This window comes from Cinclus cinclus, chromosome 24, assembly GCF_963662255.1.
Source record: "Cinclus cinclus chromosome 24, bCinCin1.1, whole genome shotgun sequence".
Taxonomy (NCBI): Eukaryota; Metazoa; Chordata; class Aves; order Passeriformes; family Cinclidae; genus Cinclus; species Cinclus cinclus.
The window spans coordinates 101,846-125,788 of NC_085069.1; the positions used below are offsets into that span (position 1 = coordinate 101,846).

General features: G+C 48.4%; 1 protein-coding gene across 1 annotated transcript in view; it reads right to left on the reverse strand.

Annotated features, from left to right (window-relative positions):
• Nucleotides 1-21,640: 21,640 nt before the first annotated feature.
• Nucleotides 21,641-23,943, reverse strand: part of MRC2 (mannose receptor C type 2) — a 28,590-nt gene continuing 26,287 nt past the window's right edge. The window contains exons 28-29 of the mRNA XM_062507833.1: nt 23,804-23,830; nt 21,641-22,934 (exon numbers count right to left, since the gene is read on the reverse strand). Of these exons, the coding sequence (XP_062363817.1) occupies nt 22,714-22,934; nt 23,804-23,830 (248 nt within the window). The 3' untranslated portion in view covers nt 21,641-22,713. The remainder of the gene's footprint in view (nt 22,935-23,803; nt 23,831-23,943) is intronic.

Below are 23,943 nucleotides of genomic sequence, written 5' to 3' on the forward strand. Positions count from 1 at the left end.
AGCTGTGGTGACAAGGACAGAGAGCTGGGAGGCAGCTCAGTGAGACAGCACTGGCCATCAGGCTCACCTCCACAAGAAATGCCAGGAAAGGCAGATCCCGGTGTGGCTCTTCCCTGCTGAGCCACCCAAGCAGGTGGCGTGCAATCCCAGAACACAAGGAGAGGGAGGCACGGCGCATTTCCCTGGCGGGGGGAAAAGGCACCAAGACACTGAGGTGGGCAGGCAAACCTCTCTCGGATTGGCTCACAGAGATTCAGTCTTTGCCCAGCATCCCTGGAGGTGATGTGGGCATTTTGGGAGGCTGCTCCTTCTGGGCACCTCTTCTCCCAGCATTTTCCATTCTGCTTGGCCGTCCCTTGGTGACAAGGCCCTCTGGCCCATGACCGCAGGGACTGTTTGGGGCACCCTGGGCACAGAGCACAAATGTCGGGGACAGAGGGGAAATGGGGGTCTCACCTGGCCAGCAGACCCACGGCATAGTGCTGGGTGTCAGCACAGAGCAGCGTGTCCCAGCCACGCTTGCGCTCCATGGCCATCACCTCAGGGTCATAGAGCAGACAGAAGAGCAGAGCCTTCATGGCCTGCACCACAAACCTGTGTGCAGAGCAAAGTCCAGGTCACACTGGGAGCACTGGTGCTGGCCACAAGGGCATGGGAAGGACAGGAGGACTGGGACCTGTTGGGCTGGCTGGGAAGGCGATGTTCCTCCCAGCACACTGTCCAGAAGTTGTCAACTTCCTCTGGCATCTGCTGTGTGGTGATGACAACGTGGAAGAGCAGAGCCACAAACAGGCAAGAGGAATAAAGGATCATTGCCTTCTGGCACTGAGGCACAATTAGCCATATCACTAGAGTTGCCTGAAAAAGAAGGAGCCCAGACAGCTCTCAGTGCCAAGGTGTCCATGGGGCAGGGCCTGAGGGGAGATGCAGGGGAGCAGCGGGCCTGCTCCCCTGAGCCTGTCCCTAGCCCAGGTTTCAGCCCAGTGCCTGAGGCACAGAGAAGATGGAGAGCTGCTGGAGAGACGACTGGGGAGCCTGCAGAGGCCAGTTCCAGAAACTCACAGCCAGGGCAAAAACGTCTTTGTTTTCTCCATCAGAGGTGCACATGCTGTGCAGAGGCCAATCCTTCATCACACAGAGCAGTGTTGGCAGCACCTTCTCCACTGTTGGTCCCGACAAACCTATGGCTCTCCACATCCTTGCAGCAGCTCTGTGGGATTGGAGCTCTGTGTCAGGGGGGTCTCAGTCACAGTACCTTGCCCTGTACAGATGTGGGGCCCAGGTGACAGAGCCCTGGTGCCCTGAGGGGCAAAGAAGGAGCATGGCAGCAGGCTCAGGAAACAGGGGCCTGAGGGTCCTGGAGCTCTGTGCCTGTCTGGCAGACCCCATTGGACAGGCTGTACAGGGCCATGGGCCCTAAAGGCTGGTGAGTTGTGAGCTCTCAAGGCACATGGGCCCCATACCTGTCACACGTTGGGGCACAGCACAGGAGGGTCAGCACCACGTCAGCAGGGTGTTCTCCAGCCAGCCTCCAAATGTCAGTGCGCAGCCTGGCACCCACAGTGGCATGGGACACGAGACTCTGGTGAATGCTTTTCACCATGGCTGTCACCTGGAAGGGGTGGGGAAGACTTGGAGCACTGTCCAAGGGAGCAACTCCCCAGCTTCCCCCAAGAAGTGCTTCCCTCCCAGCCACACTGTGCTGGCCTCCAAGACTGAGGGGGCCCAGTCAGCATGGTGTGAGTGGGCACGCAGTCCTGTGAGGCCTCAAGCCCTGGCCCCAGGCTGCTTATGTTTAGCTGAGAAGAGACACATGGGTCCTTGAAATAGTCCACCATGACTTCCTGACTCAGAGTGGGAGCGGTGTCAGTATTTGAGATGCCCTGAATCTCTCCAGTGTTGGTGTTTGTCATGGCCATGTCCTCTGTCATTGCCATGTCAGCCTTTGCCCTGTCATCATTCCTTGCAGTGTCAGAGTCCTCTGAGCACTCAGGTAAATCTGGGCTGACATCTGGCTCTGCCTGGAGCTTGGTCAGACTGGAGTCAGGCTCGGCTGTGCTCTCTCTTGCTGTGGTGCTGGTCTTCCTACATTGAATATGTAGAAACCTTTGGAACCTCTGCAGGAGAACAAAGGACAGGGAAGAGAGGCAAGTTCCATGCAATGTTCCAAGCGCTGTGCTGGGCTGAGCAGTGACAGCAGGCCCAGCCCAGGTGGGGATGGCTGCAGGTACCTTCAGTGTTCTCTGGAAGTGGCCGTGGGCAGGGTCCTGCTCTTGTGTCTGGTCCATAGCTGCATCTGGCAAAGAGTGAGCGCAGCCAGAGCTGAGGGGCTGTGAGAGAGGCCAGAGAACACAGCCCAGCCCTGTGCTCCCCAGGCAGGGACAGCCCCGGGATGCCCCAGGGGATGGAGCACAGCTGCTGTAGGGTGTCTGCCCAGCCCCTCTTCTATCTTGTTCCTGGCCATGTCCACAGTGGATGGGATGGGATGGGATGGGATGGGATGGGATGGGATGGGATGGGATGGGATGGGATGGGATGGGATGGGATGGGATGGGATGGGTCCAAGTCGGCAGCAGCCATTAGCCCTGTGGCCCAGCTGTGCAACTCACCATGATGCATTGGCTGGAACTGTTCCAGCTCTTCAGGCTGTTGTGCTGGGGAAACTCGAGGGCCTTTCTTTTTCTTCTAAAAAGGTTGAATAGGCCAAGAAATCTGCCCACCATGCCAGAGTCTGGCCTCGAGGGCACCGTCTAGAGAGATGCCTCAGGAAAGCTGTGAGGCAACAAGTTGTGCGGTTGTGCCTTGAAGATACCCACGACAGAGAAGCCTCAGGAAGGCTGCAGGGCAGCAAGTCCTTCACTCTGCTCTTGAGGGCTCCTGCCACAAGGACGGGAGACTCCTCGTAAGCGATTCAGGTCACTAAGTCCTGCGACTGCACCTGCTGCGAGTGCACCTGCAAAAGAGAAGCCCCGGGAAGGCCACAGGCCACCAAGTCCCACAGCCTTGCAATGAGGTCACCTGCAGGAATAACACCTCAGAAAAGCTCTGGGTCAGATACGAACAAGTGCGCTGTGTGGGGGCTCCTCACAGCACCACTCTGGCGCGTCCTGTCGCATCACATGCTCTAAGCACTGTGGCGTGGCCATGCCACTGCCAGCACCTATGTCACCACATGTCACAAAGGGTCCTTTGACACCCTGTCCCATTCCATCCCATGGTGACCATGCTGCTCTGTGTCACAAAGGGCCATTGCACACACTGACACCTGCCCTAGGGCTGCCCCCAGCCCACCCAAAGTGGAACAGGTTGGAAGGAATCCCTCACCCCAAGTGTTTAAGACAGCCTAACAGGATCTTTAGGAACAGCTCTAACCATCAGCAAACGCTGCCCTGCTCTGCAGGCTCAGGGCAGCAGAAGGAGCCCCCAGGGCTGCCGATACAGCTGTAGCAGGAAGGGCACAGGGCCTTCCAGAGAAGGTGGCACAGCCTCCTTGGGACACGTCCCAGCTGGTGACCATTCTAAAACAGGGGTCCAAAAGTTCCCTCTTGGGTCAACTCTTGTGGCCTAAAGCTTCAGCTCATTTAGCTCCTGGTGCTAAGCTGCTCATGCTGAACGAGATGACTCAGAGAGAAGAACAGTGTTCATCCAATTCCTTCTGGGACACTGAGAGGAGAGGCTGTGAAAACAAGAGTACTGTTTGGTGTCACCTCTCTGCCTTTCAAAGATTTGAAAGCAAAGAAGACTACGCAATTAGAAAGGGAAGATCAGGGAAACGTTTTTGTGCTGGCGCTGTAAATTTGAGAGAAGGGACATTTTGCAGCTTGGCTCTACAATGAGGGGTTTCAAGCTATGGCTCTGTGTGTCCTTCGTTTGTAAATCGACAGCGTCACCCTGTGGTTGTTTTGATGTACGCTGACAGTGCCCCGGAAAATCCATGCACTTTCCTGGCCCGGTTGTGCTTGCGTGGGGACAGTGCAGGGAAGAGCTCTGCTGCAGATCACGGTTCTTGGAGACTGCACATACAAGGGAAGGAAGAGGAATCGATTCATTTTTGTCTGAGCAGTTTATAAGCTGCAAAAATAAGACAATTGCAGCACAGCTTCTTTTTAGAATGTTTTCTGTGTGATCAGCTGCTCAACATATAACTTGCATGCACTGAACTGCATCCACCTCCCTGGAGATATGCACTTTCTCTCAAACTCGATGCAGCCTCTCACTCTTGCAGATCCCAAACTCCTTCAAAACGTAGAGCAATTGCTTGCGAAGAAAAAGTCCTACAACAAAACGCCACTTTCATAATCCCTTTGGCAGTCTGTAAACTGACAAAACACACTAGTGATTCACATTTTCCTTCTCAACTACATATCAACATGTATTCATGCATCAAAATGTTTTCTCAAAGTGGCAGTTTCCGTCATTACACTGAAGCATTTCCAGTTGCAGTTCAGCATGAGAGATGTGCCAGGACAGAAGTCATTTGCTGCTCTCCCTTGTGAAACCAGATATCTGCATCTCAATCACTTCCACACACTTTCCGTGTTGCTGAGTCCGGGCGGCTAGAGATCACTCAGATGGAAATGCCAGAACAGAAGATGTACTGCCTTCTCTTAGGAGCATTTAAGTTGTGCATACCGGCTGTGGTGCTCTATCTTATTTTCCAGATACTACTGCTGTTCCTTTTTTCACTCTCACATTTTCGTTGCAAACATCCATAAATGAGCTTGTAGATAAAGGCTATAGAAATAAAGTCCATTGCAGTGCTGCACTTTCCTCTTGCCCCATGTAAGTCATATCAAACTTATGTGGGCACTCTGTCTAATCTTTTTCCATCTACCATTGATTGGTTTCGGTCTCCAAGCCTGAAGGTTAGTGCAGTTATTTCCACATAAGTTGGGAGGGGAAGTAGGTAGTAGTAGCACAAGTTGGTCTAGTTGACCTGCCTCCTTATAAAAGCCACTGTGAATTCAGCTGGAAGAGCAGTGGTAGCCAAAATTGTCTGGCAGCCAGTATGCTGCTCACACCAATGGCGCTCACACGGTGCTCTTTTGCTTTGTTCTTTACCTTTCGAAATCTGCCATGGTTTTATTGTCCCGCAGGCAAATCATTGTCTGGTTCACATACAGAACACTGTGATGGTAGCAAAGCGCTCCTAAGCAGTTATTCTGCCAAAACACCCCTGAGCTGTGTATTTTCCTTCTAAACACTACTTACTGCATCATTCTGCCTTTCTTGTTGTCTGAATCCAAATGGAAAACTTCTCTGCTAAATCTCGTGCAGAGAACTGCACCTAGGCATTAAGATTGTGCAGAGCTTCCCTCTGAATCTTCTAGCTGCACCACAGTCAAGGGGCAGTATTCTTTTTTTGCAACTGAAAAATGCCACCAGATCACCGAGCGCTTTGCAGTTTTTCTCAGCTTGAAGTACCACCTCGTATATTACAGCCTTGCTAGGACTAAAATCTCCGGAAATACATCTAGCATTGGAAAATGTGAAAGGAATAAACATGTCCTTCATGTTCTCTACTTGTCACTCTGATTGTGTCGTTGCATTTAGAACAACTAATCCAGCTTTTCTTCTGCCACATTTCGCTGAGCAAGAGTTATATGGACAAATTAATATGAGTGTACCTAAAATCTGAGGAAAAGCCATGCCCAACAGACAGTAGTTGTGTGTAGTATATGCACTGTAAAGTGAAAAAACAGAATGCCATGTCTGAGCTTCAAGTTCTGTCGGGATCACATAACACGAAGAAAGAACCAGCAGAACACTGGGCTTATTTGAAAAGCATATCGAATTGCAGAAGTCTAGGGAAAGGTTGTTCACTGTTGAAGTTGGCTGACAGTGCTCTTGCTACTGGAAAAATAAAGAGCAGTTGCTGAAAATTTCAAAACGTGGAGACAAGCGTCTTCTTACACTTTCACTGTTGCAGAGTTTTGTGGAACATAAGACATTCTTAAAGAATGTGCTCTCCAAATAACTTTGAAGCAGTGCACAGCACACTACCTCTCTGTACCTTCATGCCTAACGTGGCATGCCATCTAAATTTTCCACTCTCACATCTCGGATGACAACTTTTGGCATCTGCCCTTATAGCAATAGACTCCAGAAGCAAAAGCCAGTTCAGGGCTGCACTTTTTGCTTTCCCCACATAAGTCATATCAAAGTCACCCAACCACTATGTCCTTCCCTTCTCCACTGCATCTACAATTGTGTTCTCTGTTATCTTGTAGCCTAAAGGCAAGCACAATTGTTTCCACAGAGTGCTGGAAAAGGAATAAGCAGCAGAATATTAAAGTCTTGATCACCTGCTACCTTACAACTTTTCACCGTGCATTCAGCTGGAAAGCCAGTGGCAGCCACATTTTTCTTACACCCAGTATGCTGTGCACATCCAGCCCAGTGCTGTGTGGCTTCCTTCACCTTTTGTACCCTGTTGCGCTTTCATTTTCCCAGAGACAAATTGTCTACTTCTCAAAGAACTCACTCTACAAGCAGAGAAGCACTCCTAGATTTTGCTTCTGCCAAAACACGTTGGGATCATGCATTTTCCCTCTAAGAGCGACGTACTCCGTATTCTGCCTCTCTTTTTGTCTGAATCTAAATGGAAAGCGTTGAAAACTCTGCCAGGAAAGCTGCACTCACAAGCCCAGTTCTCTGCTGCTTCATTCTTTACCTGATGTGATCTGGAGAGTACTGAAGCCTAGCAATGGCATTCAGCTTTGCTACTTTTCAGAGTGTATATTATACAGAACTTCTGTGTTTTGTACAGTTTTCCCTCAGCTTTAGGAACACTCATATCTTTCTAAGCTACAAAGTCTAAACTATTTCTGAAGCTTTTGCTCAGCGAAATGTGGCAGGAGAGAAGCACTTGCTGGATTAGTTGTCCTGTGTTCAAGATATTTAACACAACACAACAATCTAGGCAACTAGGGGACCCACAGGACGTGTTTTTTTCCTGGCACATTTTTTCCATGTGAGATGTCTCTCTGGAGCTTTAGTCCTTGTGAAGCTGAAATGTGCACAGTGGTATTTCATCTGAGAAGCCCCATGCAAAGAGTGCAGTGATCTGGTGCTGCTTTGTAGGTTGTAAAAGAGTAAGGACTTCCCCTTGAATGTGATACAAATATAAGTTTCAACAGGTTTTAGGGGCAAGCTCCAAGCATCCTTGTTGTCCTGGTACAGTTCTCTGCTAGAGACATATCTGAGGAGCTTTCCCTTTAGATTAGATGGCAAAAGAGGCAGAAGGATGTATTTTTAACTGTGTTAAGTACATGGCTCGAGTGTCTTTCTACAATACGCTGGAACGTTTCGCTGCCAGCACATTGTTTTGTGCTTGAAGTGGAAGAGGTTTCACCTCCAGGAGAACGTAAATGTGACAGGTTATACATATAGCGAGGAATGAAGCTGCAGAGCCCCGGGCTGTGCAGAGTGTAGTGCACCCAGTTGCAAAAGTCCAGCAACAGCTTGTTTTCAATCCGAGTGAACTGAGATTGCTCTTGCTGATTGAAGAAGGAAAGTGCTGCTGCAGGACTTCATCACCCAACTCAGAGATTAGATTTTTATTAAACTCAGTGTTGCAGGGTCTATGATCACTCAGTCCATAGATTACCCAGAAGGTGTGTACCGAGAAGGACACTTCAAAACAAGAGGCAATCTTAATGTACCCCTTATCCAAGAACCTTTGAAACATTGCGCAACAGCATCCATCACTGTACCTTCCTTTTAGTGCTCTCATATTATCCATTCTCACAGCTCTCTTGCCAACTTTCAGAAACTCCTCTCATATGAAAAAGCTCTAGAATAAAACCAAGTGCAGAGTTGCACCCTCTGCTTGTGGCACATAAGATGCATCAAGCTCACCAACTGTACTTTATTCCTACTCTTCTCCACTGCACTTTTCATTGCTTTTTCTGTGTCTCGGTGCTTAAAATAAGCGTAATTCTTCTCAAAGAGCACAGGAAGAATAGGTAGTACAAGTGGCTTTCCTTGAACTGACTACTTATGACTACCAATGTCAATTCGGAACCCCTTCTTGTCTTGCAGCCTACACGCTGTGTCCACCACCCCTGTGTTTTTGGCTTCTTTCTACACCTTTTATAACTTTTCACTCTTTTAGTCTTCTGGAAGCAACTCATAATTTACGTCTTACACAGAACATTCTGCCTCCTGCTAAGCACTTCGAGGTATTGGAGTCACATTGCAGTTCTCTGTGAGTGGTACTTCTCTGCTCAAAGTAACACCTCACAAATTACAGCATCATGAGAGCAGAAGTTTTGGAGAGACGCTTTGCACAGAAAAATATCCCAGGACAAAAACACATCCTGCATGTCCTCTCGCCATCCGTATTGGCGATTAAAACAGCAAAGTGCTTCTCTCTTGCCACATTTCGCTAAACAAGGACTTCATAAACAATTTAGACTCTGAAGATGATAAACAATATGAGTATTCCTAAAGCTGAGGAAAAACTGTGCTCAAAACACAAATGTTCTGTAGAATATATGCTCTGAATAGCAGCAAAGCTAAATGCCATTGCTAGGGTTCAGTTCTGTCCGGATCACATTAGGCAAAAAATAAAGCTTTAGTGTGTAAGCAGTTCCTGGTGCTGTTTAGATTGTCTACTGACTCTGCGAAACTGAAATCTAAGGACAGTACCCAGAGCAATTAAAAATGCCGATAGCAGGGAGTGCACTCCTAGTTTGATGGGCGCATTTGCAATTGTAGGCAGCAAGATCTTTTTCAGCTGGCACTTTTGTGAGTTCTCTTTTTCGCAGATAATTTCAAGTTTATTAAAGGAATCCGAGAGGCTGAAAAGCTTGGTTAAGGCAAAGGTGTTTGTGTTTCCTTTTGAGTGTGGTGCAAAGGAAAGTATTGCAGCTAGAAGGGGAAAGTCAGTGAAATGTTTTTGTGCTGGCCCTCTAGATTTGAAAGAAGGGACATTTGCATTTCGGCTCTGCACTCGTGCGTTTCGAGCTGGTCTGGTCGTGATTCCTTCTTTTGTGAGTCCACAGCATAACTGTGTGGTTGTTTGGATGAGTGCTGACAGTGCCCAGGAAAAAGTCAAACCGGTCGCACTCCTGTGCGGACATTGCAGGGAAAGAGTTCCGCTGTGGATCCTGGCTCATTCTGACAGAATGTGTTCTTGCATGTAGCTGGGAAGGAAGAGGAATTTAATTATATATATATATATATAGTTTAATTGTTGACACAGCAGTTTAATCTGCAAAAATAAGACAACTGCAGCTGGACTTCTTCCTTTTAGATCATTTTTGTGTGATCAGCTGCTCAACAAGTGACTCACATGCACTGAACTGCATCCAGCTCCCTGGAGACATGCACTTTCTCTCAAGCTCTATGTACCGTTCTACCCTCTCAGACTCTCAGATCCCAAATCCCCTTCAAAACGCCCAGCAGCTGCATGCAAAGAAAAACATCCTACAACAAAAAGTCGGTGCTGGCTTTCATAGTCTCTTTGCATTCTGTCAGCTAGAGAAAATACACTAGTGATTAGCATTTTCCTTCTCAGCTACACAGATAACATCAACACATTTTCTCATAATGGCAGAGTCCATAGTTAAAATTATGTGTTTCCATGGAACATGGGGACAGGGCCCAAGCAGGACAGGGATGGAGGCTCAGGGCAGGGATGAGGGCTCAGGGTTCCCTGAACACGAGCACATGGAGATAGGGCCCTCTTTTAATGCAGTAGATGTTAAAGAGGTCCTGGGTAAATGGTTGCTCTCATGAGCAGAGGCTCATCCCTGGCTGGGTTATGGTGTATTCCTTTCACCAAGCAACATCAGCTTCCAACCATGTCCTCTGAAAACTGCACAGCAAGAGAGCAGTTGACTCCCCCCACCCCAGCTCCTTTTTACCTGGACCTGGCCAACCCTTTTGTAAAGAATAAAACCCCAAAGTCACAAACTCTTGATTAAGGTGTCAGTTTACTTTTGAATATCAAGTGTTAATAAGCTCTTAATTAAAGTGATAGTTTGCTATAGAATGTTAAATATTAAAATTCTAAAACTTACCTTTTGTTGTCATTGTTAATATCCCTTGATAAGCTGAGACGTGTTCTGCTGATCCTGTGTTTGTATTCCTTCCCATCACCTACCCTGTAACTGTACCCCCTTCCATGAGGTATCTCTTCCGCTGCACCCAAGAGACTGTGCGCCCAAGGCTATATGCAAATCAGGGACATCCAGCATCTTGTAGAGCAAAAGACCCCCAAAGACAATGAGCTGGTGTAAAATTAAAGGCTGAAAATAACATTCAGGAGCCGGCAAAACAGTAAAGAATATCAGCTCATCAACCAGAGCTGGTTTCCATCTCCTCACATAACTTTAACAGCATCTGGCCAGAATAACACTCCTACACCAGGGCTAACAGGTGTTTTTTTAGGGACTCATGCAAGGATGGAAATGCGCAGCTCCACCGAGAGACAGAGTGGTGTGTTCTCCTCACCGTCATCCAGCAGGAGCCACAAAGGTGTGTGAGACCCCATCGGGCTCCCGCTCCCCACCCAGAGTTGGCTTTTAGAAAGGAGCTGCTCTCCTGGCACTTTGTTTTCTCAAGTACCCGTTAATACCCTCAGTCAGCATTTCCCAGCAACTCATAGGAAAAGTTCTATACCTAAGAAGGAACAAAACCAGAAACCTAACCCCCAAAATCAACAAAGTGGGGATTTTCCTTTGTTTTATAAGGGAGAACAGTAGGCAGAAGGGAAACAGATCTTGACTTGAATGCTGACACAGAGTTGAATCCATGGAAAGCAACTAGAAAATACAGCTGTTTGGAAGTGAAGCTAGGAAAGAGCCTGAAGGCTTCACTGCACTGTACCTTGAGCATTTGTATCTCAGCAAAAGAATTGATCAGTACAAATTTGTTTTATCAATCCTTTTAAACTTCTTTTTAAGGCACACATTTGTATATGAACTTTCTGAATTCTTGCCTGATTTACACATTTTTTCAATTACATGAACTTGAAACATATTGCTCAATACATTATAATTATTTTTGCTCTGTGACGAGACAGCATGATTTTGTAAACTTAATATCTTAATATACCCTATGCTGCTGGTTAACACCGTATTGGTTATTGTCCATCACTGGAAACCTGATCTATATGTAGGACCATGCTCACTGGTGTCCACACTGGGCCTTAAAAACTGTGTACTGACTGCATGAATTAGAAGGTAACAATTAAGCAGGAACTCTATGTGATAATTTGACTGGTAAGCATCCCAAGTGAGGGGCACCCAGCATACTTGATTATTACTGAACAAAATTACTTACTAAGCAGACACCACATACACAGAACATTGGATTCCTCCTTTATCCCACACAGATTAATACCTTCTGAGTAAAGCTTATGCCTTGCTTCTGGGAATGAGAAAACAAAGGTCTTGTGGCAACTCATTTTGCACAAACAGGTTGTTTTTAGAGTAGCAGTTTTTGCCATAGGGTGAAATGAAAACAGCTGTTAAGTGCAATTTGATTCAAAAAGGCAGTACCCACTTTTCACAGCCCAGACATGTCCATGGCTCTGCAAAACCCTGACCTCGGTTGTGCTGCAGCCACTCAGCACATTAGTGTTCCTGAACATTTAACACTGAATTGTGACCTTCACAAGCACCACTGTGAGTGGCAAAGAGCAGCTCAGCTGAATAGGGTCCTCACCCTCTCTACATTCTGCTAGCTACAGCTTGTAGACAAACCCACTACATGCCTTTAGCAGGGCTGAGCGCAGCAGGTTGGACTCTGCACCACCTGTGCTGTAGGGCTCCCAAATGTATTAGAGTGCTTCCCACACACCATGGATTTTGGGGCCATCTGGGTGCATGGCTGCAAGTATTCAATGCAGATGATGAGTAAATCCAAAGCAGCTTAGCTCTGCTTTTACCTACCAAATTGAGGGATTTAGCCTCGGAGTACAGGACTCTTCACACCTGCATCAGGTATGATGTAGACACTGCAGCTCACCAAGCTGCCCCAGTCTCCTGTTTTTATTCAGAACAGCGAACTTCAGGTCACTGTTCACATGACCCAGTTTAGATCTGCCAGCACCCAGTGAGTGCACCAGAGCTGACACAATGGGAGGCTCAGGCTGTGCCAACACCTGGGGCTGACTCAGTTTTATCAGATGAAGCCAAACCTGTGGTCTGGGTGTGGTGTGCTGCACTTACATATACTATAAACTGCTTCTGAAAATAAAAGGGACATTTTCCCTTCCACACCGCCACAGTAGCCTGTGATCCAGGGCTGATTTGTGGGCTGATGGGCAGCTCACCTGCCAGGGACTAATTTAGAATGTCCTAGTTGCCTGCCTTGGAGGTGCTGCCTTCCCTCTGTCTAATACCTTCGTATTCAGCAGGGAAATTAAAGATGATTAAAGTAAGAAGACTATTTTGTATCCTTCTCCAGATGAACCCATTTTGAACAAGATCTAATGGAATTTTTGAATGAGTCTTTTAAAATGAGCATGCTCAATTTAAGTTTAGAAGAGTTGATAAAAGGCAGACATTCTTCATGCCTGTAAGAAAGGGCCTCTGGTTATTACAAACTGAGCTTTTCCCCAAAGGGCACATTTCTTTCAGATTAAAATATAAATAAATAAACCATCTTCTGATCTTCACTGTTTCACATCAGTAGTTGTACTGGTTTGAAAAGCAAAACCAGTGAGACTTCAAGTCAGTAATACAATTTTTAATAGGGAAGAGAAAAAGGAAAAACAAAATACATGCAATAATAAAAAATAAAACCACTGACAGAGTCAGAATACAACCTGATACCCTGTCAGTCAGGGTGCTGGTGCAGTTTTCCTTCAAAGGGTTCAGCGATGATGTGGAAAAAAGACTGGTTCTTCCTCTGGAATCCAGTGGAAAAAGGTTGCCTTTGGTGTTCTAAACCTCAGTTTTTATCTAGGTAGGAAAGGTTTGGCTTGTCTTCCTGGCTGGAACATCTCCCAGTGGGATGATGTAATCTTATCAGTTATACAGTAGGACTCAATGGCCCATTAACGGAAGACATTTCCCACAGAGATAAGGATGATCACCCTTCTCAGATGGTAATAGAATATATATCTTGTATTGTAAACCAGGACATAATCCACCCCTTATTCTATTACCATCTACATTATACCCAAACCAATACCCTCATACAGATATATTTATATTACAGAATGAAACTCTACACACAGTTATCTCTTAAAATAAGGTCTCCTTGCGGTACACAGCAGGTTTCCCCATCTTTCTGCATTACCCACCAAGTGTAACCAGGTCCTTGAGCAAAAACAATCCCACAGATTGGTTTACCTTTGCCTGCGGTGGGATTAATCCAAAGAGTCTCCTAAAATACCTTTCATGTGTACCACAGGGATTCTATCTCCATCCACCTTGTGCAGGGGTTCAGATTGGGCAGGACTGGCTCGATTGATGTATCCTCAGGTGTTGACCACCCAGGTGGCTTTTGCCAAGTTCATTTCCCAATTTCTGAACGTTCACCCACCAAGTGCCTTCAGGGTAGTTTTAAGGAGTCCATTGCACTGTTCAACTTTCCTGGCAGCTGGCGCGCGGTAAGGGATATGATATATCCATTCAATACCATGTTCTCTGGCCCAGGTGTTGATAAGGCCGTTCTTGAAATGGGATCCATTGTCTAACTCAATTCTTTCAGGGGTACCATGCCTCCAAAGGACTTGCTTTTCTAGGCCCAAGATGGTGTTCTGGGCAGTAGCATGAGGCACAGGGTAGGTTTCCAACCATCCTGTGGTTGCTTCCACCATGGTCAATACGTAGCTCTTGCCTTGGCGGGTTTGGGGAAGGGTGATGTAGTCAATTTGCCAGCCTTCCCCATACCTGTACTTTGACCATCGTCCACCGTACCACAGAGGCTTCACCCGCTTGGCCTGTTTGATTGTGGCACAGGTCTCACAGTTCTGGATGACCTGTGAGATGCTGTCCATAGCAAGGTCCACCCCTCGGTCACGGGCCCATTGGTATGTTGCGTCTCTCCCCTGATGACCAGAGGCATCATGGGCCTAACGAGCTAGGAATAATTCTCCTTTGTGCTGCCAGTCTAGATCCACCTGTGATATTTTCACCTTGGCAGCTCAGTCCACCTGCTTGTTGTTGTGATGCTCTTCATTAGCTCGACTCTTGGGTACATGTGCATCTACATGTCGAACCTTCACGGTTAGCTTCTTTACTCGGCTGGCAATGTCCTGCCAAATCTCAGCGGCCCAGATGGGTTTCCCTCTGCGCTGCCAGTTGGCCTTTTTCCAGCCATCCAACCATCCCCACAGAGTATTAGCTACCATCCATGAGTCAGTGTAGAGATAGAGCCTTGACCACTTCTCTCGTTCAGCAATATCCAAAGCCAGCTGGACGGCTTTTAACTCTGCGACCTGACTCAATCCACCTTTTCCCTCAGTAGCTTGCGCAACTTGTCGTGTGGGGCTCCATACTGCAGCTTTCCGTTTTCGGTTAGTGCCTACAACTCGGCAGGAACCATCAGTGAAAAGGGCATATTGTCTTTCAGTCTCTGGTAGCTCATTATATGGTGGGGCTTCCTCGGCACGTGCCATTTGCTCCTCTTCTTCAGAAGATAACCCAAAAGTCTCACCTTCAGGCCAGTTTGTAATTATTTCCAGAATCCCAGGGCGATTTTGATTTCCAATACGGGCGCACTGAGCCAGGAGGGCAATCCATTTGCTCCATGTGGTGTCAGTGGCGTGATGTGTGGAAGGAACCTTTCCCTTGAACATCCAGCCCAGTACCGGTAGTTGAGGTGCCAGAACCAGCTGTGTTTCAGTGCCAATTACTTCAGAGGCTGCTTGAACTCCTTCATAGGCAGCCAGAATTTCCTTCTCTGTGGGAGTGTAGTTGTTTTCAGACCTTTTGTAGCTTCTGCTCCAGAATCCCAGTGGTCGACCCCAAGGCTCACCAGGCACCTTCTGCCAAAGGCTCCAGGATAGACCATGGTTTCCAGCTGCAGAGTAGAGCATGTTCTTTACCTCTGGTCCTGTCCTGACTGGACCAAGGGCTACCACATGAGCGATCTCTTGCTTGATCTGGGCGAAGGTTTGCTGTTGTTCAGGGCCCCAGTGGAAATAATTCTTATTGCGGGTAACCAGGTAGAGAGGACTCACAATCTGGCTGTACTCAGGGATGTGCATTCTCCAAAAGCCTATGGCACCTAGGACAGCTTGTGTTTCCTTCTTGTTGGTTGGTGGAGACATAGCGGTGATCTTGTTAATTACCTCTGTTGGGCTCTGACGATGTCCATCTTGCCATTTAACTCCTAGAAACTGAATTTCCTAAGCTGGTCCCTTAACCTTACTTTGCTTAATGGCAAAACCAGCCTTCAGCAGAATCTGAATAATCTTCTCTCCTTTCTCAAAGACTTCCCCTGCTGTGCTCCCCCATACAATGATGTCATTGATATACTGTAGATGTTTGGGAGCCTCACCCTTTTCCAGTGCAGCCTGGATCAGTCCATGGCAGATGGTGGGACTGTGCTTCCACCCCTGGGGCAGTCAGTTCCAGGTGTACTGCACGCCCCTCCAGGTGAAAGCAAACTGAGGACTGCACTCTGCTGCTAGAAGAATGGAGAAAAATGCATTGGCAATGTCACTGGTGGTGTATCACTTTACTGCCTTGGACTCCAGCTCGTACTGGAGTTCTAGCATGTCCGGCACGGCAGCGCTCAGTGGTGGAGTCACTTCATTCAATGCACGATAGTCCACAGTCAATGTCCATTCTCCATCAGACTTGTGCACAGGCCAGATGGGGCTGTTGAAGGGTGAGTGGTTGTTGGGGGTTGGTTCTCTCCCTTTTCCCTCTGTGGAATTTTCCCCATTGTCATGCTAAGATACCTGTTGACTGGGCCCTGGTGACAAGGGCGGGGGGGGGGGGGGGGGGGGGGGAGGAGAGAGAGAGAAGAGGGAAACCCCACGAGATTCAAACAGCCAGAAGAGGAAGCTTAAGGCTGGATCTTGCCCCATTTTCCCCCGCGAAGTTCGGATGAGAAGGACGATCACCACCTCAGCCCTATCCCTGCCAACCCAGCACCAGGAGCCATCCTCACTGCTCTCGGACCCTGCCCTGCTGCCTTCTCGCTGTAACCTGCCACCATCCAGAACTCTGCTGAGCATCGGGACCCACACCGTGAGCAGAGAGCTCTCTCCATCTCTCTCTCTCTCCCCCTGGGACAGCGCTGCCATCACCCCCAGCCCTCCTGCGGCTCTGCGGGACCTGCCCGCCCCCAGCACCAGGAACTGCAGCTCAGGGAAAAGGTGCCTGCAGCCAGAAAGGGACTGGGACTGAGTTACTGTCCTGTTTGTGGGTAATTTCATAGCTGTTGTTGTTCTTGTTTGTCTTGTTAGATATACTAGTAAAGAACTGTTATTCCTACCCCCATATCTTTGCCTGAGAGCTCTCTTCATTACAAAATTATAATAATCGGAGGAAGGAAGGAAGGAAGGAAGGAAGGAAGGAAGGAAGGAAGGAAGGAAGGAAGGAAGGAAGGATCACATTTTTTTTTCAGTCCAAAGGGAAGCTTCTGCTTTCCTTAGCAAACACCTGTCTTTCAAACCAGGACAGTGGGTTTTGCTGACCACCCCTTGGCTTTCCAGTTTACGAATCATCTCATGGATGGGAGTCACAGAGTCTCTGTCAGTACGGTATTGCTGATGGTGTACTGTTGTTGTGGCGATTGGTACCTGTTGCTCTTCAGCTCTCAGTAGTCCCACAGCAGAGGGGTCATCTGAGAGACCAGGTAAGGTATTCAGTTTTCTGATGTCTTCTGTCTCTACAGCAGCTATCCCAAAAGCCCAACGATGTCAATTTGGGTCTTTGAAATACCCATTTTGAAGATAGTCTATGCCGAGGATGCATGGGGCCTCTGGGCCAGTCACGATGGGGTGTTTCTGCCACCCTTTCCCAGTTAAACTCACTTCGGCCTCTACTACAGTCAGCTGCTGGGATCCTCCTGTTACCCCAGAAATAGAGATTGACTCTTCTCCTACATACCCTGATGGCATCAGGGTACATTGGGCGCCGGTATCAACCAAAGCCTTATGTTTCTGTGGGTCGGATGTGCCAGGCCATCGGATCCACACAGTCCAATAGATCCGATTGTCCCTCTCCTCTACCTGGCTAGAGGCAGGGCTCCTCTATTCCTGGTCTTGGTACACGTTGCTCTCTTCCTGTAAATAGGTTCTTGAGGTCCCTTCAAGAGGATCAGTCATATCATCATTCTGATACTGTTTGGAGTTCTGTGCACGAGAGACTGGAGCAGCGTTGACTCTAGATGAGCTTCTCATGTTGGGTGTCCCTCTTTTCAGTTCATGTACCCGGGCTGCTAAGGAGGAGGTGGGTTTTCCATCCCACTTCCTTATGTCTTCTCCATTTTCCTGAAGGAAAAACCAGAGGTTACCTCGTGGAGTGTGTCCTCTCTCCCTGGCTGGGAAACGCCGGCTCCTAATGGCAGAGACTCTTGTTGGTTCTGGTGAGATCTGGTAGTTTTCTTCCTTAAGTTCTTTTGTTAGTTTCTGATGGCCCTCTTCAATCAAGCTCCAGACTTGCTCAACCAGCCTTGTTTCCACGGACGAGACATGGGTAGGAAATGGGGCAGTGACAGTGTCCTCATAAATTCTTAGTTTCTTGGCCAAGACGCCTACCATGTCCTCACCTTCCCTCCATTGCAGCATTGCCACATAACGGGAGTACATCTCTGGTCCAAGCCGTGCGAACCTCAACCACATCTGTGACGTGCACCGGACACAGTCTGGGCTCTTGGGAAATCTCTCATCTTCTGAGAAAATGATCTCCAGCACAGCCAGTTCCCTCAGGCATCGGATACCTAGTTCCATTGTGCTCCATTTTCCTTGGTGCACCTGGAGATCTTCTTTACAAAGGTATCTGTCCTTCACACTTGTCAGCAGTCGCCGCCAGAGGCTGAGGGTTTCTTGGGTTTTCCCGATCCCCTGGTCAATGACCACATCCCGGGACAGAGATCCCAGTTGCCTGGCCTCACTTCCATCCAGAACTGTGTCATTGGCTGCAGCGTCCCAGATGCGGAGCAGCCAGGTCAGGATGGACTCGTTTGCCTGGCGGGTGAATTCCCTCCACAGGTCACACAGCTCACCCAGGGATAGAGAGCGAGTGATGATTTCTGGCTCTGTCTCTTCTGCTGGGTGTGAAGGTCCTGCCACGTCCTCATCAATGACTATGTGAACTGATTTGCTCTTTGATTTCTTCTTCTGAACAGGGGCAACAGCTACTGGTCTGGGCTGTTCTGGTTCGGTGACAGTTTGTGTGGAGATGCTGATGGCACTTTTGGTTCCTTCCTCCTGGGTAAAAGTGTGCGTAGAGACAGATGCTGTTGCTTTTCTCTTGGCTTTTTTCTCCTCTGTGGCAGTCTGCGTAGACAGAGATGCTGTTGCTTTGTGTTTGGTTCTTTTCTCCTTTGTGACACTCGGTGCAGACATGGACGCAGTTGATTTGTTTCTTTTTTCCTCTTCCTCAAGAATACGCTGGACTATACCATGTAGTGCTTTGTTTCTAAGCATGTTGCAGGCTGTGAATCTGTGCAGAGGAGACAAAACAGAACAACAGCATTATTATGTCCTTGGCATCCAGAGAGAACTCAACATTTCTAAAAACTGCTGAGCCAGGCCTGAAAGATTGGAAAAAATAATCTATTTCCCCTCCCCCCAGGGGCTGGGTGCGATTGTTGAGACCCCAGATGTAGCAGCCTAGACTAGGACAAACAAAGTTGAGTATATATTCTGAATGATGTTCACTGCCTCAGTGGTTATCATGCAATAGACATAATAGAACAATAAAGCAATTTTTATACCATACCCTGGTCTACATAGGACCATTACAACAGGCAGATAGTCCCCCACATGCGGAACAATATAGAGGGTAAGATATAAAACCCATGTAAACATGTTGAGTATCATGGCGAATAGGTGGCTTCCACAGTTCAAAATTGCAATGCTGACTTTTTCTAAGTACCTTTGTGCCCCATGTTGGGCACCAATAAATGTACTGGTTTGAAAAGCAAAACCAGTGAGACTTCAAGTCAGTAATACAATTTTTAACAGGGAAGAGAAAAAGGAAAAACAAAATACATGCAATAATAAAAAATAAAACCACTGACAGAGTCAGAATACAACCTGATACCCTGTCAGTCAGGGTGCTGGTGCAGTTTTCCTTCAAAGGGTTCAGCGATGATGTGGAAAAAAGACTGGTTCTTCCTCTGGAATCCAGTGGAAAAAGGTTGCCTTTGGTGTTCTAAACCTCAGTTTTTATCTAGGTAGGAAAGGCTTGGCTCGTCCTCCTGGCTGGAACATTTCCCAGTGGGATGATGTAATCTTATCAGTTATACAGTAGGACTCAATGGCCCATTAACAGAAGACACTTTCCACAGAGATAAGGATGATCACCCTTCTCAGTTATATAGTACGACTCAATGGCCCATCAACAGAAGACATTTCCCACAGAGATAAAGATGATAACCCTTCTCAGATGGTAAAAGAATATACATCTTGTATTGTAAACCAGGACAGTAGTACAAACTTTGCTGAGCTTCCTTTGAAGAGAAAACACATACCTGAATTCAGGTCAGGTCACACTTAAAGGGTTGAAGCTCTAAAAGGAAGGTGACTCCAGCCTCCTTTTCCCTGCTGCAGTGCAATTTCACTCCATGTTACTTCTGTTGCTTTTTGCAATTACATGGAGCAGCCCTCCCTGAGATCCTCTCAACTCTTGTGTGAGAAATAATAGAAGAGAAAAATAATTTCTTCCTCCAAAGCATTCTGATAGTTTCTGCTTCAGGTGCCTGCCCTGTGTTCTTCACCCAATCAATGACAAAACCAAATGTAAACCCAAATGAAACCTCACTGAAATTTAAAAGCTGTTTGGATGAGGCAGCTGGGGACATGGGTTAATGGTGGGCTTGACAGTGTTGTGGGAATGATTGAACTTGATGAGTTTAGACGATTTTCCCAACCTAAACAATTCCATCATTACGTGATTCTGTGATTATGAAATCACTTCTCTTCCCAGCACAGCAGTTGAGCGGGGACAGTGCTGGTTCTGACCCCAGGGAAGGGAGGGGTGGGTGTGGACAGTCCCAGGTTACTGAAGGTATGCGGAAGCCCCATAGAAGGGGGAGGTGAGGAAACAGCACTGAGTGACCAGTGCAAGCAGGGGAAGCCGGGTTCATGGGAGCACTCCAGCCAACACTTCCAAACAACCAGTGGAGCAGAGACATCATATCCATGGGACATGCAACCAAAAAACACAAGGAATCAATACAACATTGCCCTCACCTGGGCACCTTGGAACCTCTTCTGCAGCAGGCAGGTAAGCGTCACTTCAGCTTTATATTAATTACTTGTTGGAGACATAGGGAAAGACAAGTTTTGCTTCTCCCAGTTAAAAGGAAGGGGAAAAAATAAAAGGAATAAAAGAAGTAGGGAAGGAAATTTTATTTCCAAGCTTCTAAAAGGATCTTACAAACCACAGAGTTAAAAAAAAGGCAAATATATATATATATATTTGCTGCATGGCTCCTGCATGGATGTGGGAGCTCCTCAGCTTCTCCATGGCACAGAATTTCCTCTAGCACCTATTACTCCCCACCATCCCACCCATAATGCCCCGTGTTACCCTGTTCCCACCCTGCCCAGGGTCTCATCACTTCAAAGTAGCCCCAACCCTGCCTAGCTGCATCCTCAGCACTGCTCCTCCTTCACACCTACCCATTACTCCTAACCTCAGTGTTTATTTGTTAGGACTTTCTAACCCCTCTGCCCATCCAGAAGGAGTTAATCCTAGACTACATCCCCACCAGCAGCACAGCTTCCATCACAGCATGATATTCCAAGCACCCCTGCAGCAGGAATTCCAGCAGCTGGGGATGACAAGTTATTCACAATTGGCTTTTCAGCATCTAGCTCCCACATCAGGGAGGCATGGGCACATGGACAGAACAAACTGCTCCAAATGAGAAAGGACCTCAGGAAATAAAGGCAGAGAAAGCTGAGAGAGAGAAAGGGAGCTGAGGCAGGTCCATGTGCTCCAGATTCTTCCTCATTCTGAAATGTCATGGCAGCTTTTGGAGGTTGCCAAAAAGTAAACAAAAATCCTGGTTCCCCCATCCCACCCTAAAGTTTCTTAAACACTTAATGCCCAGTTTAAGTAAAATCAACAGATTTTAAAAATCCACACAGGTGTCAAAAAGGAGAATTACAAAAATTTGCTTGCTCCTCTTCTTGCAGCAAAACCAACCTCAACTTGAGCCTCAGAGAAAGAGGGCTGAAGGCAGTATCTCTTGTAGGGCTGTGTCACCCCACTTCAGAGGTCCAAGGGGCTCTTTGGATCCCATTTCTGTCAGGGAACCCTCGTCAGGGACCTAACAACCCCCGCTGTCTCCAGGCATCCTTCATCCCAGGGATGCTGCTGCATGCAGCTGATGGAGGATGGCTCAGTCCCAGGCACCCCCACTCCTTCCTGTACAGCTTAAAAGCCAGGCAGGGGATTAGTCACACACTGCCTTCCTCCTTCTCTTCCACCTCCTCCTCTGCTACACCCTACATGGGAAACAGGCAACCACACACACCCCAGCCAGCTGTGTGAAAAAGCATATATATTCAGTACGCACTCAGTACAGTATAGCAACAAAAGCTATCATCATTTCCTTAAAAGAACAAATCACCAACTTCAGAACCACCAAAACTTCCAAATCCTCCCCACCCTACAGCACTGATCCTTGGCCCTCTGTGCCCAACAAGGCACCAGTGGCAAGTGAGCCCAGCCCCATGCCATCCCTGCCTGACAAGGCACAGAGGGTGGCCCCAAATCTCTGGCAGCATCTCCTGCCTTTGCCCCCAACTCCTCCTGTGGGATCTGGGGTGCTGAGGGTGCTCCCACCAGAGGGGCTGAGCCAGCAGTTTGCCATGGTGCTCTCTCAGGCAGTTATTTGTGGGAACACAGACACCAAAGAAAATGGGACAAGCTCTGGCTTGCAGAACAGGGAAGCTGCCACAGCCTCAGTGGGGCTGGACACAGCTCAAAAAATGTGCCAGGTAGGAGAGGGGGATTCCATCTCTGATCGGGGGGGGGTGCACACTTGGATCGATACAACAGTGTGCCTGCTGGAGGTGGGGGAAGAGGCTGAAGAGAGGAAAGGAGCAGCACAGTGGTGGGGCTGAGAGTTGGCAGGGCCCTTGCTGCTGCACACAGAGCAGAGGTAGATCAGCTTTGGAGACCTCTTGCCTGGGAGGATGCCTTCACAGACACCAGCTCAGTTCCTGGGGGGAAGAGCCTGCTGCAGGGCCCGGAATGCCTGTGCTTGCCTTCTCCCAAGGAAAAGGTGTCTTGGAGCCAGTTCATGTCGCTGGAAAGCTCTCAAACTTGTGCAGCAGTTTTCCTCAAAAGCTTTTAGCCCTGAAACTGCCTCCACAGCTGCTGCAGGAAAAAAACCCGGCAGCTGGGGACAAGCCCAGAGGCAACAGCAGTGAAATGCAGGACAGGAGGGACCCTGGCTCCCTCTTCTTGCCCACCTGGTTGGACCCCAGCCCCTTTTCCTGCCCTGCCACACCAGTCCGGCTGCCACCCCTACCCCATGCACCGTGGGGATAGTGTGTGATGCTCTCTGACCTCCCTCCTCCCCAAGTCCCCATCCCCAGCGTCCCCTCTGCTATTAGTCTTGTTGCTCATTCATCTCCATGTCCGATACCAGGATGTTCTTCTCAGCAGATTCACTAGGGCTGGAGGTGGTGCGACTGTAGCGAGCGCTCTCAAAGGCGCCACGCTCTGCACTCTGTCGGCGTTTGTACAGGAAGACAACGATGCCCACCACAGTGCACAGCGCCAGCATCGACAGCACGACCACTGTGATGGTTGTTGTGTTCTCCGGCAGAGCTGCAGGGAGGAAAGGCTGTTGAGAGGCAGACAGAAGGCTACTGTTCCTTCCTCAGCCTGCAGGAGAGGCTGGAGCTGGTGGGGCTCCGGCCAGACCTGTGTTTCTGGGCAGTGTCATTTAATCATAGAATGTCCTGTGTTGGAAGGAATCCACAGAGGCCACCAAATCCAACTCCTGGACCTGCACAGGACAACCCAAGAATCCCACCCTGTGCCTACAAGTGCTGACCAAACACTTCTTGAGCCCTGGCAGCCCTGGGACCGACCACTGCCTTGGGGAGCCTGTTTCCCCTGTGGTGGGTCAGAGCAGGACATTACTAGAATGAGATTAGCTCAGTTGGTTGAGCATGATGCCAGTAACACCAAGGTTGTGGATTTGACTGCAGAATGGGTCATTCACTTGAGTGAATGAAAGAGTTGGACTCAATAATCCTTGTAGGTCCCTTCCAACTCAGCATATTCTGTGACTGCATATCTGCTTTGGTTTTTCTTGGGACATCTTGCTCTTGGCAGAGCTCCTGGGGCTGGAAAGACTCCCTGGGTCTTTCATGGTGTGTATGAATATTTAGCATCTGCCTGGGATGGATCTTTGGGATCCTACCAGCAGATATGCTGGCCATCCCCCAGACTGACCAGGCAGTGTGGGCAAAAGGAGTAGTCTGGCAAGTGGCTGGGCAGACATACACCTTCATGGAAGGATGGCTCCAGCTGCTGAGGAGTCCTAAGTCAAGGCCAAAGTCACTTGGGAATGGCATTCCCCACCCGCAAACCCCATTCCTTTGGTTATTTACACAAGCTGGGCTGTGGCACAGGCTCCCAGTCCTGGTTTCCAGTCCGAGTACTGTGCCCAGGCAGATGGTGCCACTCACCTGCCCTGGAAAAGCTGCTCTCCTCCACTGCAACAACAATACCAAGAGGTGAGTGCATGGCTACGACACCCTCCCATCTTCCCACCACCAGCACCACTGGACCCACACCCTGCATTGCTCCTAATGCTGCACCACATGGG